Here is a 14,175-nt window from a genome sequence, read left to right as displayed (position 1 = left end):
GTCACAGTAACCTGGGGTCCTATTCAACTAAAACATTTCCAAGGTAAGACTGGAGATGGGGGATTTCTTGGGCGCATTCTTGCAGTGTAATAACAATGTCTGTTTTTGGTTATTTAACTTAAGTCAAACTGTGTTGATAGAATAGGACCATTGATGCATGTCTGTTCCTCGGGGCATTGATAGGTGCTCCGGGGTGAAGTTTTCCCTAGAAACAGATCTAGGATCAGCGTCACCTCCTCCAATCATAAACTTGACTATTAGTGGTGAAAAATGCTAAACTGACCCCAGATCAGTGTCTAGGTGCACCTTGCCCCTACACCTTGATGGATAGTCCCGTGTGAGTTTGTCTCCTCTGGTAACTGAATGAATATAAGAACATCTTTGTCCCTTTAACCTGCACTTATCTGGAGTGTGTGTGTGTGTGTGTGTGTGTGTGTGTGTGCGCGCGCGTGCGTCTGGTTGCGTGTGTGTTACAGTCTGCAGTGCATCTCCTCGGTCCTCACCTTGTAGCGGGTCTGCTCGCGGTCGTAGATTTTCTTGATGGAAACGGTTTGTGGGGCGAAGAAGTTGCCGAGTTTGGCCAGGTACACCCCGTTCCTAAGCCCTTCCTCCAGCTCTGTGGTGGGCGGGAGCTCCTCGTCCAGACACGCCTCCATCCACCTGGAGGACAAAGAGCTTTTATTTAACCTTTATTTATCCAGGTTCGTCTCATTAAGAAAAAAATACTATTTTTCAAGAGACCTGGTCCATCCAGGATGGCAGCAGAAAGGAACAATGTTTGGAACAAATAGTCAACCTAACAACTTAGACATATTTTTTTTACGTAAACCCACATTTATTAGAATTCCAGAACCATATATTCGTCACAGATAAAAACCTATCATAAGTAGAACCACGTAAAGTCTTAATGACTATCATGTCTCAGTAACATGTAAGTCAACCAAACCTTTAAACTCCAAGGAAACAAGATGCCGGGTTTCAAGCTAGTCTGGAGATGATTCCAAGACCACAGAACGGAGTAGCTAAAACACCTTTTCCATGATCCATTCTGGATTTTAGTAACCGTTAAAAGTAAGAAGGAGTGAGACCTTTCTGATCTTGTCAAAGAAGAACAGAGAAAGGCCATTTTTGGGGAAAATGCCACTTAGAGTGTATAGCAATGTTTAAGCCTGAGTCAATGAAGACCAGCCAACTTCACTATAGAGATCACAGCAGTGTGAAGACCAGCCAACATCACTATAGAGATCACAGCAGTGTGAAGACCAGCCAACTTCACTATAGAGATCACAGCGGTGTGAAGACCAGCCAACTTCACTATAGAGATCACAGCAGTGTGAAGACCAGCCAACATCACTATAGAGATCACAGCGGTGTGAAGACCAGCCAACTTCACTATAGAGATCACAGCAGTGTGAAGACCAGCCAACTTCACTATAGAGATCACAGTGGTGTGAAGACCAGCCAACATCACTATAGAGATCACAGCAGTGTGAAGACCAGCCAACTTCACTATAGAGATCACAGCGGTGTGAAGACCAGCCAACTTCACTATAGAGATCACAGCAGTGTGAAGACCAGCCAACTTCACTATAGAGATCACAGCAGTGTGAAGACCAGCCAACATCACTATAGAGATCACAGCAGTGTGAAGACCAGCCAACTTCACTATAGAGATCACAGCAGTGTGAAGACCAGCCAACTTCACTATAGAGATCACAGCAGTGTGAAGACCAGCCAACTTCACTATAGAGATCACAGCGGTGTTTTATTTTATTTATTTATTTTACCTTTATTTAACCAGGTAGGCAAGTTGAGAACAAGTTCTCATTTACAATTGCGACCTGGCCAAGATAAAGCAAAGCAGTTCGACATATACAACAACACAGAGTTACACATGGAGTAAAACAAACATACAGTCAATAATAAAGTATAAACAAGTCTATATACAATGTGAGCAAATGAGGTGAGAAGGGAGGTAAAGGCAAAAAGGGCCTTGGTGGCAAGGTAAATACAATATAGCAAGTAAAACACTGGAATGGTAGTTTTGCAATGGAAGAATGTGCAAAGTAGAAATAAAAATAATGGGGTGCAAAGGAGCAAAATAAATAAATAAATTAAATACAGTTGGGAAAGAGGTAGTTGATAGGGCTAAATTATAGGTGGGCTATGTACAGGTGCAGTAATCTGTGAGCTGCTCTGACAGTTGGTGCTTAAAGCTAGTGAGGGAGATAAGTGTTTCCAGTTTCAGAGATTTTTGTAGTTCGTTCCAGTCATTGGCAGCAGAGAACTGGAAAGAGAGGCGGCCAAAGAAAGAATTGGTTTTGGGGGTGACTAGAGAGATATACCTGCTGGAGCGTGTGCTACAGGTGGGAGATGCTATGGTGACCAGCGAGCTGAGATAAGGGGGAACTTTACCTAGCAGGGTCTTGTAGATGACATGGAGCCAGTGGGTTTGGCGACGAGTATGAAGCGAGGGCCAGCCAACGAGAGCGTACAGGTCGCAATGGTGGGTAGTATATGGGGCTTTGGTGACAAAACGGATTGCACTGTGATAGACTGCATCCAATTTGTTGAGTAGGGTATTGGAGGCTATTTTGTAAATTACATCGCCAAAGTCGAGGATTGGTAGGATGGTCAGTTTAACAAGGGTATGTTTGGCAGCATGAGTGAAGGATGCTTTGTTGCGAAATAGGAAGCCAATTCTAGATTTAACTTTGGATTGGAGATGTTTGATATGGGTCTGGAAGGAGAGTTTACAGTCTAACCAGACACCTAAGTATTTGTAGTTGTCCACGTATTCTAAGTCAGAGCCGTCCAGAGTAGTGATGTTGGACAGGCGGGTAGGTGCAGGTAGCGATCGGTTGAAGAGCATGCATTTAGTTTTACTTGTATTTAAGAGCAATTGGAGGCCACGGAAGGAGAGTTGTATGGCATTGAAGCTTGCCTGGAGGGTTGTTAACACAGTGTCCAAAGAAGGGCCGGAAGTATACAGAATGGTGTCGTCTGCGTAGAGGTGGATCAGAGACTCACCAGCAGCAAGAGCGACCTCATTGATGTATACAGAGAAGAGAGTCGGTCCAAGAATTGAACCCTGTGGCACCCCCATAGAGACTGCCAGAGGTCCGGACAACAGACCCTCCGATTTGACACACTGAACTCTATCAGAGAAGTAGTTGGTGAACCAGGCGAGGCAATCATTTGAGAAACCAAGGCTGTTGAGTCTGCCGATGAGGATGTGGTGATTGACAGAGTCGAAAGCCTTGGCCAGATCAATGAATACGGCTGCACAGTAATGTTTCTTATCGATGGCGGTTAAGATATCGTTTAGGACCTTGAGCGTGGCTGAGGTGCACCCATGACCAGCTCTGAAGCCAGATTGCATAGCAGAGAAGGTATGGTGAGATTCAAAATGGTCGGTAATCTGTTTGTTGACTTGGCTTTCGAAGACCTTAGAAAGGCATGGTAGGATAGATATAGGTCTGTAGCAGTTTGGGTCAAGAGTGTCCCCCCCTTTGAAGAGGGGGATGACCGCAGCTGCTTTCCAATCTTTGGGAATCTCAGACGACACGAAAGAGAGGTTGAACAGGCTAGTAATAGGGGTGGCAACAATTTCGGCAGATAATTTTAGAAAGGGTCCAGATTGTCTAGCCCGGCTGATTTGTAGGGGTCCAGATTTTGCAGCTCTTTCAGAACATCAGCTGAATGGATTTGGGAGAAGGAGAAATGGGGAAGGCTTGGGCGAGTTGCTGTTGGGGGTGCAGTGCTGTTGACAGGGGTAGGAGTAGCCAGGTGGAAAGCATGGCCAGCAGTAGAAAAATGCTTATTGAAATTTTCAATTATGGTGGATTTATCAGTGGTGACAGTGTTTCCTATCTTCAGTGCAGTGGGCAGCTGGGAGGAGGTGTTCTTATTCTCCATGGACTTTACAGTGTCCCAGAACTTTTTTGAGTTAGTGTTGCAAGAAGCAAATTTCTGCTTGAAAAAGCTAGCCTTGGCTTTTCTAACTGCCTGTGTATAATGGTTTCTAGCTTCCCTGAACAGCTGCATATCACGGGGGCTGTTCGATGCTAATGCAGAACGCCATAGGATGTTTTTGTGTTGGTTAAGGGCAGTCAGGTCTGGGGAGAACCAAGGGCTATATCTGTTCCTGGTTCTAAATTTCTTGAATGGGGCATGTTTATTTAAGATGGTTAGGAAGGCATTTTAAAAAAATATCCAGGCATCCTCTACTGACGGGATGAGGTCAATATCCTTCCAGGATACCCCGGCCAGGTCGATTAGAAAGGCCTGCTCGCTGAAGTGTTTCAGGGAGCGTTTTACAGTGATGAGAGGAGGTCGTTTGACCGCTGACCCATTACGGATGCAGGCAATGAGGCAGTGATCGCTGAGATCTTGGTTGAAGACAGCAGAGGTGTATTTAGAGGGGAAGTTGGTTAGGATGATATCTATGAGGGTGCCCGTGTTTAAGGCTTTGGGGAGGTACCTGGTAGGTTCATTGATAATTTGTGTGAGATTGAGGGCATCAAGTTTAGATTGTAGGATGGCTGGGGTGTTAAGCATGTTCCAGTTTAGGTCGCCTAGCAGCACGAGCTCTGAAGATAGATGGGGGGGCAATCAGTTCACATATGGTGTCCAGAGCACAGCTGGGGGCAGAGGGTGGTCTATAGCAGGCGGCAACAGTGAGAGACTTGTTTTTAGAGAGGTGGATTTTTAAAAGTAGAAGTTCAAATTGTTTGGGTACAGACCTGGATAGTAGGACAGAACTCTGCAGGCTATCTTTGCAGTAGATTGCAACACTGCCCCCTTTGGCAGTTCTATCTTGTCTGAAAATGTTGTAGTTTGGAATTAAAATGTCTGAATTTTTGGTGGTCTTCCTAAGCCAGGATTCAGACACAGCTAGAACATCCGGGTTGGCAGAGTGTGCTAAAGCAGTGGAGGTAAACCTAGAAGTGATGAAGAGAGAGATATTGTCTCTAGAAACATAGAGATGTCATTGCATGTGTGGGTGGTGGAACTACCTTCTAATGTTAACATGCATGAAACCAAGGCTATTACGGTTACAGAAGTCGTCAGAGAGCGCCTGGGGAATAGGAGTGGAGCTAGGCACTGCAGGGCCTGGATTCACCTCTACATCGCCAGAGGAACATAGGAGGAGTAGAATAAGGGTGCGGCTAAAAGCAGTAAGAATTGGTCGTCTAGAACGTCTGGAACAGAGAGTAAAAGGAGGTTTCTGGGGGCGATAAAATAGCATCAAGGTATAATGTACAGACAAAGGTAAGGTAGGATGTGAATACAGTGGAGGTAAACCTAGGTATTGAGTGATGAAGAGAGAGATATTGTCTCTAGAAACATCATTGAGACCAGGAGATGTCATTGCATGTGTGGGTGGTGGAACTAATAGGTTGGATAAGGTATAGTGAGCAGGACTAGAGGCTCTACAGTGAAATAAGCCAATAAACACTAACCAGAACAGCAATGGACAAGACATATTGACATTAAGGAGAGGCATGCTTAGTCGAGTGATCAAAAGGGTCCAGTGAGTGGAGAGGTTGGTTGAGGGTCACGGCGATTTAGACAGCTAGCCAGGCCAACCGGTAGCAAGCTAGCATAGGATGGAGTCTGTTGTTAGCCACCTCTTGCGTTCGGTCAGTAGATTAGTGGGGTTCCGTGTGGTAGAGGGGATTAATCCAAATCACACAACAACAACAAAAATAAGAACAATAGATATAGTTATAGAGGCCCGAGAAGAAAACATAATAATAATAAAAATAAATAAATTGTCCGATTGTCTATTCAGATAGCAGCCGGTAAGACAGCTAACGGTTAGCGGGCCGCAGATGGGCGTTCAGGTAACGTCGCGACAGAGGAGCCAGCCGGATCTCATTCAGGTAGATAACGTCGGCAGTCCAGTTGTGAAGGCCCGGTGGGGCTCCGCGTAGGCAGTGAAACGGGTCCGGATAGGTGACTGCAGCCCAGGAGTGAATGATGGAACTCAGGAGTGATTGACGGAGCTGGCTAGCACCGGAACAATCGATGTTTGCTCCGGAATCGACGAAAGCCGACTGTCACACGGATAGCAGCTAGCTAGCTGTGAGATCCGGGTATGAATGTCCAGAGAGCAGTTGAAATCCAGGGACATGGAGAGAAAAATTGGTCCGGTATGTTCCGTTCCGAGCCGCGCTGCGCCGTACAAAACTGGCGATAGATTTTCGATAGATTTTCGAGCTAAAGGATAGCTGATGACCACAAACCGTGGTTAGCTGAATACTAACGATTTGCCAGTAAAGAAGCTAACTAGCTTCTGGGCTAGTTTCTGGCTAGCTTCTTGGAGTTTCTGGCTAGCTTCTTGGAGGATTACAGATCTGAGGTAAATAATACTTTTTTATAAATATAAATTGGTGAGGCGGGTTGCAGGAGAGTGTTTAGAAGATGAGTTGATGGAAAATAAAAATAAAATGTATGTGAAAAAAGTTGTAAATATATATATATATATATATATATACAGGACACGACAAGACGAGGACAAAAGACGTCTGAACTGCTGTGTGAAGACCAGCCAACTTCACTATAGAGATCACAGCAGTGTGAAGACCAGCCAACATCACTATAGAGATCACAGCAGTGTGAAGACCAGCCAACATCACTATAGAGATCACAGCGGTGTGAAGACCAGCCAACTTCACTATAGAGATCACAGCAGTGTGAAGACCAGCCAACTTCACTAGAGATCACAGCGGTGTGAAGACCAGCCAACTTCACTATAGAGATCAAATCAAATTTTATTTGTCACATACACATGGTTAGCAGATGTTAATGCGAGTGTAGCGAAATGCTTGTGCTTCTAGTTCCGACAATGCAGTAATAACCAACAAGTAATCTAGCTAGCAATTCCAAAACTACTGTCTTGTACACAGTGTGAGGGGATAAAGAATATGTACATAAGGATATATGAATGAGTGATGGTACAGAGCATATGAATGAGTGATGGTACAGAGCAGCATAGGCAGATACAGTAGATTGTATAGAGTACAGTATATACATATATGAGTATGTAAACAAAGTGGCATAGTTAAAGTGGCTAGTGATACATGTATTACATAAGGATACAGTCGATGATATAGAGTACAGTATATACGTATGCCTATGAGATGAATAATGTAGGGTAAGTAACATTATATAAGGTAGCATTGTTTAAAGTGGCTAGTGATATATTTACATCATTTCCCATCAATTCCCATTATTAAAGTGGCTGGAGTTGAGTCAGTGTCAGTGTGTTGGCAGCAGGTCTTCACAGCGGTGTGAAGACCAGCCAACTTCACTATAGAGATCACAGCAGTGTGAAGACCAGCCAACATCACTATAGAGATCACAGCAGTGTGAAGACCAGCCAACATCACTATAGAGATCACAGCAGTGTGAAGACCAGCCAACATCACAGCAGTGTGAAGACCAGCCAACATCACTATAGAGATCACAGCGGTGAGTCAGGTGCTTTTGGTTGGTAATAAACCTGAGCTGCATGATATGCAGAATCGAGTGCCTTCAGAAACACACCAACAGTACACAGAAAATTAAGGATTCTAGTTTACTACCTGATTTTCATTGTGCTCCTACATTTGTGTGTGCGCCTACATTATTCAACTTAGGAGCACACAGGCGCCTTGTAAAAAAGGTCAGCTTAAAGCCCCGAAACATGCAGTACACACACACACACCCTAAACCCAGTGACATTCAACTCCTCACCCCTCCAGAGTTTGTAAATCTCTGAGAGGACTATTCTTCTCTCCTGTTGCCTCTAGTTACCACAGTGTAGCATTTAATTTCCTAGGAGCTGAAAGTATCAGTGCTGTTACTGTTAGAAAACTAACAGTGTGTTTAGTACACTACATTTGAACCAATACACACAGTATATCATCAAATCATGTGTTCATATCACCATAGGGGCGGTAGGGTAGCCTAGTGGTTAGAGCGTTGGACTAGTAACCGGAAGGTTGCGAGTTCAAACCCCCGAGCTGGCAAGGTACAAATCTGTCGTTCTGCCCCTGAACAGGCAGTTAACCCACTGTTCCCAGGCCGTCATTGAAAATAAGAATTTGTTCTTGACTGACTTGCCTGGTAAGGTAAAGGTAAAATAAAAAAAATTTAAAAAATAAAAGAGAAGATGCCACTTAGCAGTCGATTTCATCCAGTCACACAGGGATTGCAGAAATGTATATTAAATCTGTGTACTAACACTAATATGTAATCCCTGCAGGAATTGAACCCATGACATTGGCAGTGCCAGGCTCATACCAACTGAACCTCCGAGTTACAGCGGCAAGAAAAACTGTGATACCTGGATTTCTGCAGAAATTGGTCGTACAATTTGATCTTCATCTAAGTCACAACAAACAGTCTGCTTAAACTAATAACATGTTTTCATGTCTTTATTGAACACACAGTGTAAACATTCACAGTGCAGGGTGGGAAAAGTATGTGAACCCTTGGATTTAATAACTGGTTGACTTGGCAGTAATAACCTCAAACCTTTTCTGTAGATCAGACCTGCACAACAGTCAGGAGAAATTGCAAAACGGTTTCAGTTCAGCAATATTCTTGGGATGTCTGGTGTGAACCGCTCGAGGTCATGACACAGCATTTTAATATCAGGTTGAGGTCTGACTGGGTCACTCCAGAAGGCGTATTTTCTTCTGTTGTAGCCATTCTGTTGATTTACTTCTGTCTTTTGGGTCGTTGTCCTGTTGCATCACCCAACTTCTGTTGAGCTTCAATTGGCGGACAGATAGCCTTACATTCTCCTGCAAAATGTCTTGATAAACTTGGGAATTCATTTTTCCGATGATAGCAAGCTGTCCAGGCCCTGAGGCAGCAAAGCAGCCCCAAACCATGATGCTCCCTCCACCATACTTTACAGTTGGGATGAGATTTTGATGTTGGTGTGCTGTGCCTTTTTTTCTCCACACAATATTGTGTGTTCCTTCCAAACAACTCAACTATAGTTTCATCTGTCCACTGAATATTTTGCCAGAAGTGCTGTGGAAGATCCAGGTGCACTTTGCAAACTTCAGACGTGCAGCAATGCTTTTTGGGGGGACAACAGTGGCTTCATCCGTGGTGTCCTCCCATGAACACCCTTCTTGTTTAGTGTTTGACGTATCGTAGACTCGTCAGAGATATGTTAGCATGTTCCAGAGATTTCTGTAAATCTTAGGCTGACACCTGACCTCGAGTATTCTGCGCTGTGCTCTTGCAGTCATCATTGCAGGACGGCCACTCCTAGGGAGAGTAGCAACAGTGCTGAACTTTGTCCATTTCTAGACAATTTGTCTTATCGTGGACTGATGAACATCAAGGCTTTTAGAGATACTTTTGTAACCCTTTCCAGCTTTATGCAAGTCAACAATTCTTAATCTTATGTCTTCTGAGATCTTTTGTTGGAGGCATGGTTCACATCAGGAAATGCTTCTTGTGAATAGCAAACTCAAATTTTGTGAGGTTGTTTTAACAGGGCAAGGCAGCTCTAACAAACATCTCCAATCTCATTGATTAGACTCCAGGTTAGCTGACTCCTGACTCCAATTAGCTTTTGGAGAAAACATTAGCCTAGGGCGTTCACATACTTTTTCCAACCTACCCTTTTAATGTTTAAATTATGTATTCAATAGACAAGAAAAATACAATCATTTGTGTGTTAGTTTAAGCACAGTGTCTATTGTTGAGACTTAGATGAAGAGCAGATCAAATTCGATGACCAATTTATGCAGAAAACCAGGTAATTCCAAAGGGTTCACATACTTTTGCTTCCCACTGTAGATGTCAACTAGGGGAGCAGATTACATCCAGTCCAGTACGTAGTACAGCAGAGTACTCTCACCTCTAACAAACCACACCTAAACATTCTCAGCATTCCTCTTGGCATGTAAATCCCCTGATGTCAGACCTGAAGACACATTCTTACAGTGTGTTTGTGTCGTGCTAAGCCACTGAGGAACCTGCAATTCTGCAGTTCTGGGTACAGGGGACAGAAGAGATGAGAGAACGCCACTTTTAAACTATCAACAGCGTGTACGCGACGGTGCTCGGCCCCCGTTACAGCGTGTACATGATCGTGCTAGTCCACTGAAGAACCAGAGGGCCTGGATACCAACTGCCTCCCAGTAACCCTCCCAGTAACCCTCCCAGTAGTTCCATGCCTCCCAGTAACCGTCCCAGTAACCGTCCCAGTAACCCTCCCAGTAACCCTCCCAGTAACCCTCCCAGTAACCCTCTAGTTCCATGCCTCCCAGTAGGTCACCATTCTAGTAACGTCCCAGTACCCATAGCAGTGTGTGTTCTCTGCTGTGAAAGCCCAGTCTATCCTTGGGTAGAAGCCATTTCACAGTTGGAGGACAAAGTGAGTTTGTCAAAAATCAGCTTTGAAGGAAGGAAAACACTTTTTCTGTACGTCCCTTTTCAAAAAGGGGACCCTGGCGCTCTCCCAGAAGTTTGGTTGGTACATAAAACAGGTGAATTCAGATAAGCAAAAAGGTATGATTGTCAACAAAATGTAGTATGAAGCTCCCTTAACTCTTATATTATGGTTTGTATTGTTTTCACTGCATCAGGGTTACAGAACACAAACTTTTCAGCTTTGCAGCCTTGTTCAGTGTGTAGGAACCCTTTACTGAAGGTACACTTTTGGCACACATCCTGTATTAGGCGCATGTACACACACACACACACGATTTGCAGTACACAGGCCAACAAACCCAAACCCTCCAGCTGAAACAACTCCTCCTTCCCAGTAAGTCATGACTCGGTCTCCCAACACAGGCCCAGTGTGGCCAGGCCACAGGTAACAGGGCTGTGGTGGGCAGAGGGGAACAACTCCTCCTTTCACTGCTCCACAGTGAAAGGCTTCATAAAGGTGCCATACTAATGGGTATTTTATCAGAGAGGCACAGGGGCCAGACCAGAGCAAACACACACCTATGAATGGGACTGCAGAATGTCAATGACAATTGAATTCCGCACGCAGGAGAGATGCCAGAAGAAATGTCAAAGTTGTGAGCATGACAAACAAGCAAATTTCCAGAGATAAAATGACAACCTGAAATATGGCAGTGTTGTCAGGAATGCAGAGAGATAACATTGGAGGCTAGCCTATTATTAGATACTACAACTATTTTATCTAGCATGTCTTCTCTCGGTCTTCAACAGGGTACGACTGCAACAGTGAAGGCTGGTGTCACTTTAAATCAGACTCATTGTAATGTCTGGAATAGATTACATGGAACGCTATTAAACAAATCATTCATTCATTACAATGAGATGGTCTTTCAATGTCTTCTTCCACCAGCCTCCACTGTACCGAAAACAGTCTGTTTCTCCACAATCTGTATGTCTTCCTGAGGAGACAGTCGTCAGGTAGCAGTCTCTTCCTATTGGATTGACCCCTGACCTCTGTGCTGTGGGAAGCTTCCTGATGTACACTACCAGGAAGTGTGAGAGCAGGGGGACTGGACTCTACGGCACCGCTAGCTGTTAGCCTAGCCAGTCCCCTTTAATACCGTTTTCACACCACAATACTAAAGCTGTGCCGAGCAGAGCTGCATTGTGCAGGCCTGGCTACGCATCCAACAAAGATGCTGGAACCTTGCTGGAAGAAAGTTACTAGTACCTCCCGCATTTTCCCCACTAATGGTAATATTAGGATTGGGAGAATTGAAGATGATTCTAGAACTGTACGTAGGGGAAACTTTACACCAGAGTGTTTCTCCCAGAGCAGCAGACCACAAACACACACATTGTGCCTCGCAGCCTGTTTCCAAACACAAGCAGGATGATAGTGGCTATGAGCAGAGCAGGCCGCCGGTGCCATTCCAATACTTCAAACGTGCATCCTTTCTTCCCTTCTTGCTTTAATGAATGTTTCCCTTTGATCCGATCAGGCTGCAGGCTCAGTTCCAACACTTCGAAGATCCATCCTTCCATCCGTATGATTTGATCAGGCTGTGGACTTAGAATTGTGCCACCCCTTGTCTCCTATCTTAATGAAATCACTGATCTGAATGACCAGTTCCTTTCTGCACAATGTCAAGTCTGTGTAGGCGTGTGTCTGTGTGGACAGGTATGTTTATAGAGGGCTGAGATGGGAGGAAAAGGCAAATCCATGGTGCTCCTTATCTAGTTAGAGAACAATGTTGTGGAGGTCTAGAAACATCTCTATTCACTCTCTCCTCTTCCTCCCAGCTGTCTGTTCTCTCTTTGTATTTTGATGGGAAACTGTAGGAGAATATTATTCAATTATGTGCAAATAATTTTACAGTGAGTAACCCAATCTCTTCCACTTGGATGGCCCCACACAGTGGGCCTTTATCACCAGGTTCCTGTAGTAATTACACAGTGATTCACCAGAGTGAATGCGAGAGAGAGAAAGCGAGATGGAACGAGAGAGCAAAACGAAAGGGGGATACCGAGTCAGTTGTACAACTGAATGCATTCAACTGAAATGTGTCTTCCGCATTTAACCCAACCTCTCTGAATCAGAGATGTCCATGTCTTCGGGGCCCGGGGGGGGGGGGAAGAGAGAGAAAGAGAGAGGGGGAGGGGAGGAAGCGAAATAGCCCATTACATGCTTTGCTGCAACACAGGAATCCTTCGGACCCGACTGACCTCCCCTTGTCACAAACTACCAGGAGGAACCAGGGGGTGGGTCATCTATTCATGAGTTTTCCAGCTGTTGGTTAGGATAGAGAGATGACTGACTCATGGAGGCTAGTGACTGGGAAACACATTCAACACACAACACATTCAAACGCTTACAACTCACACACACACGCTCCAGATCAGAGCAGTTCAAAGAGACAAAGCATTTCTTCTATTCAGTCAGTGTCTCGTCTGAAATCTCCCCTCCGCCCAACCTGCCTGACTCACGCCAGAATACCCATCAATACCAAGAGGAATACTACACACAGTTCTATGTCCTACTCGCTTGTTACGTGTGTCTGTGTGTGTGTGTGTGTGTGTGTGTGTGTGTGTGTCTTTTCAAAACAGGGGAGGAGACCAGACGAGGCAAAGTTTGTTGATCAAGCAAGAGGAAGGACAGACCAGTCACATCATGAAACCACATTTCTCCATCACACACTTTGCAGCAACATATCACTACCCCCTCTCTCTACCCCTATCGCTCACACACACCTCCCTTCCTGGTCTTATCAACATGTCTTGTTCAAGCGCTGAGGTTTACCCCTAACTGATATCCAAACCGGAAAAGTCACTTCTAGTGTTCTACAGACTGCTGTGCTGACCCCTCCCTCTCTCGTTTAGTCTTCTACAGACTACTGTGCTGACCCCTCCCTCTCTCGTTTAGTCTTCTACAGACTGCTGTGCTGACCCCTCCCTCTCTCGTTTAGTCTTCTACAGACTGCTGTGCTGACCCCTCCCTCTCTCGTTTAGTCTTCTACAGACTACTGTGCTGACCCCTCCCTCTCTCGTTTAGTCTTCTACAGACTACTGTGCTGACCCCTCCCTCTCTCGTTTAGTGTTCTACAGACTACTGTGCTGACCCCTCCCTCTCTCGTTTAGTCTTCTACAGACTACTGTGCTGACCCCTCCCTCTCTCGTTTAGTCTTCTACAGACTGCTGTCTCTCTCTCCCTCCCTCCATATCTCTCCCTTGGAGGCAGATAATGTAGGGTGGACACTGTTAGAACCTGTCATCACAACAGTTAGGCTTTCACTGTTGTTGCCAAGCAACCAGTGACACCCACAGGTGAACAACAGAGTCGGCTCTCCTACAAAGACAACATTTAAGGGCCAATCAAACAGGACAATATTACCAGGCCAAGTTTAAGGGCCATTCAAAAAGGACTACGTTGCAGATTCTAATTTATGGGCCAATAGAAAATGACTATGCTGTACCTTCAAATTTGACACTAGGATGTGACCATTGTTTAATATTTGTGGTGGCTATGTACAGACTGCCTTTACTGAACAATGACTGAGGATTTATGACCTCAATTTGACTGTCAGAATAATACATCACAACAGTCCCCTGAGGACATCATGGTATTTTATTAGATCCCCATTAACTGTTGTAAAAGCAGCAGCTACTCTTCCTGGGGTTCACACAAAACATGACATAATACAGAACATTAAATAGACCAGAACAGCTCAAGGACAGGAGTACATTAAA

The 14,175-nt window shown here is 44.8% G+C and overlaps 1 protein-coding gene across 1 annotated transcript in view; it reads right to left on the bottom strand.

Annotated features, from left to right (window-relative positions):
* LOC139385062 (IQ motif containing GTPase activating protein 1) overlaps positions 1 to 14,175 on the bottom strand; it is a 67,871-nt gene that overhangs the window by 41,322 nt on the left and 12,374 nt on the right. Inside the window, exon 3 of the mRNA XM_071130110.1 lies at positions 504 to 660. Within this exon, the coding sequence (XP_070986211.1) occupies positions 504 to 660 (157 nt within the window). The remainder of the gene's footprint in view (positions 1 to 503; positions 661 to 14,175) is intronic.

Source organism: Oncorhynchus clarkii, chromosome 26 (genome assembly GCF_045791955.1).
Source record: "Oncorhynchus clarkii lewisi isolate Uvic-CL-2024 chromosome 26, UVic_Ocla_1.0, whole genome shotgun sequence".
Lineage (NCBI taxonomy): Eukaryota > Metazoa > Chordata > Actinopteri > Salmoniformes > Salmonidae > Oncorhynchus > Oncorhynchus clarkii.
The sequence above is the reverse complement of the archived record's forward strand: the minus strand, read 5'-3'. Positions and strand labels throughout refer to the sequence as shown.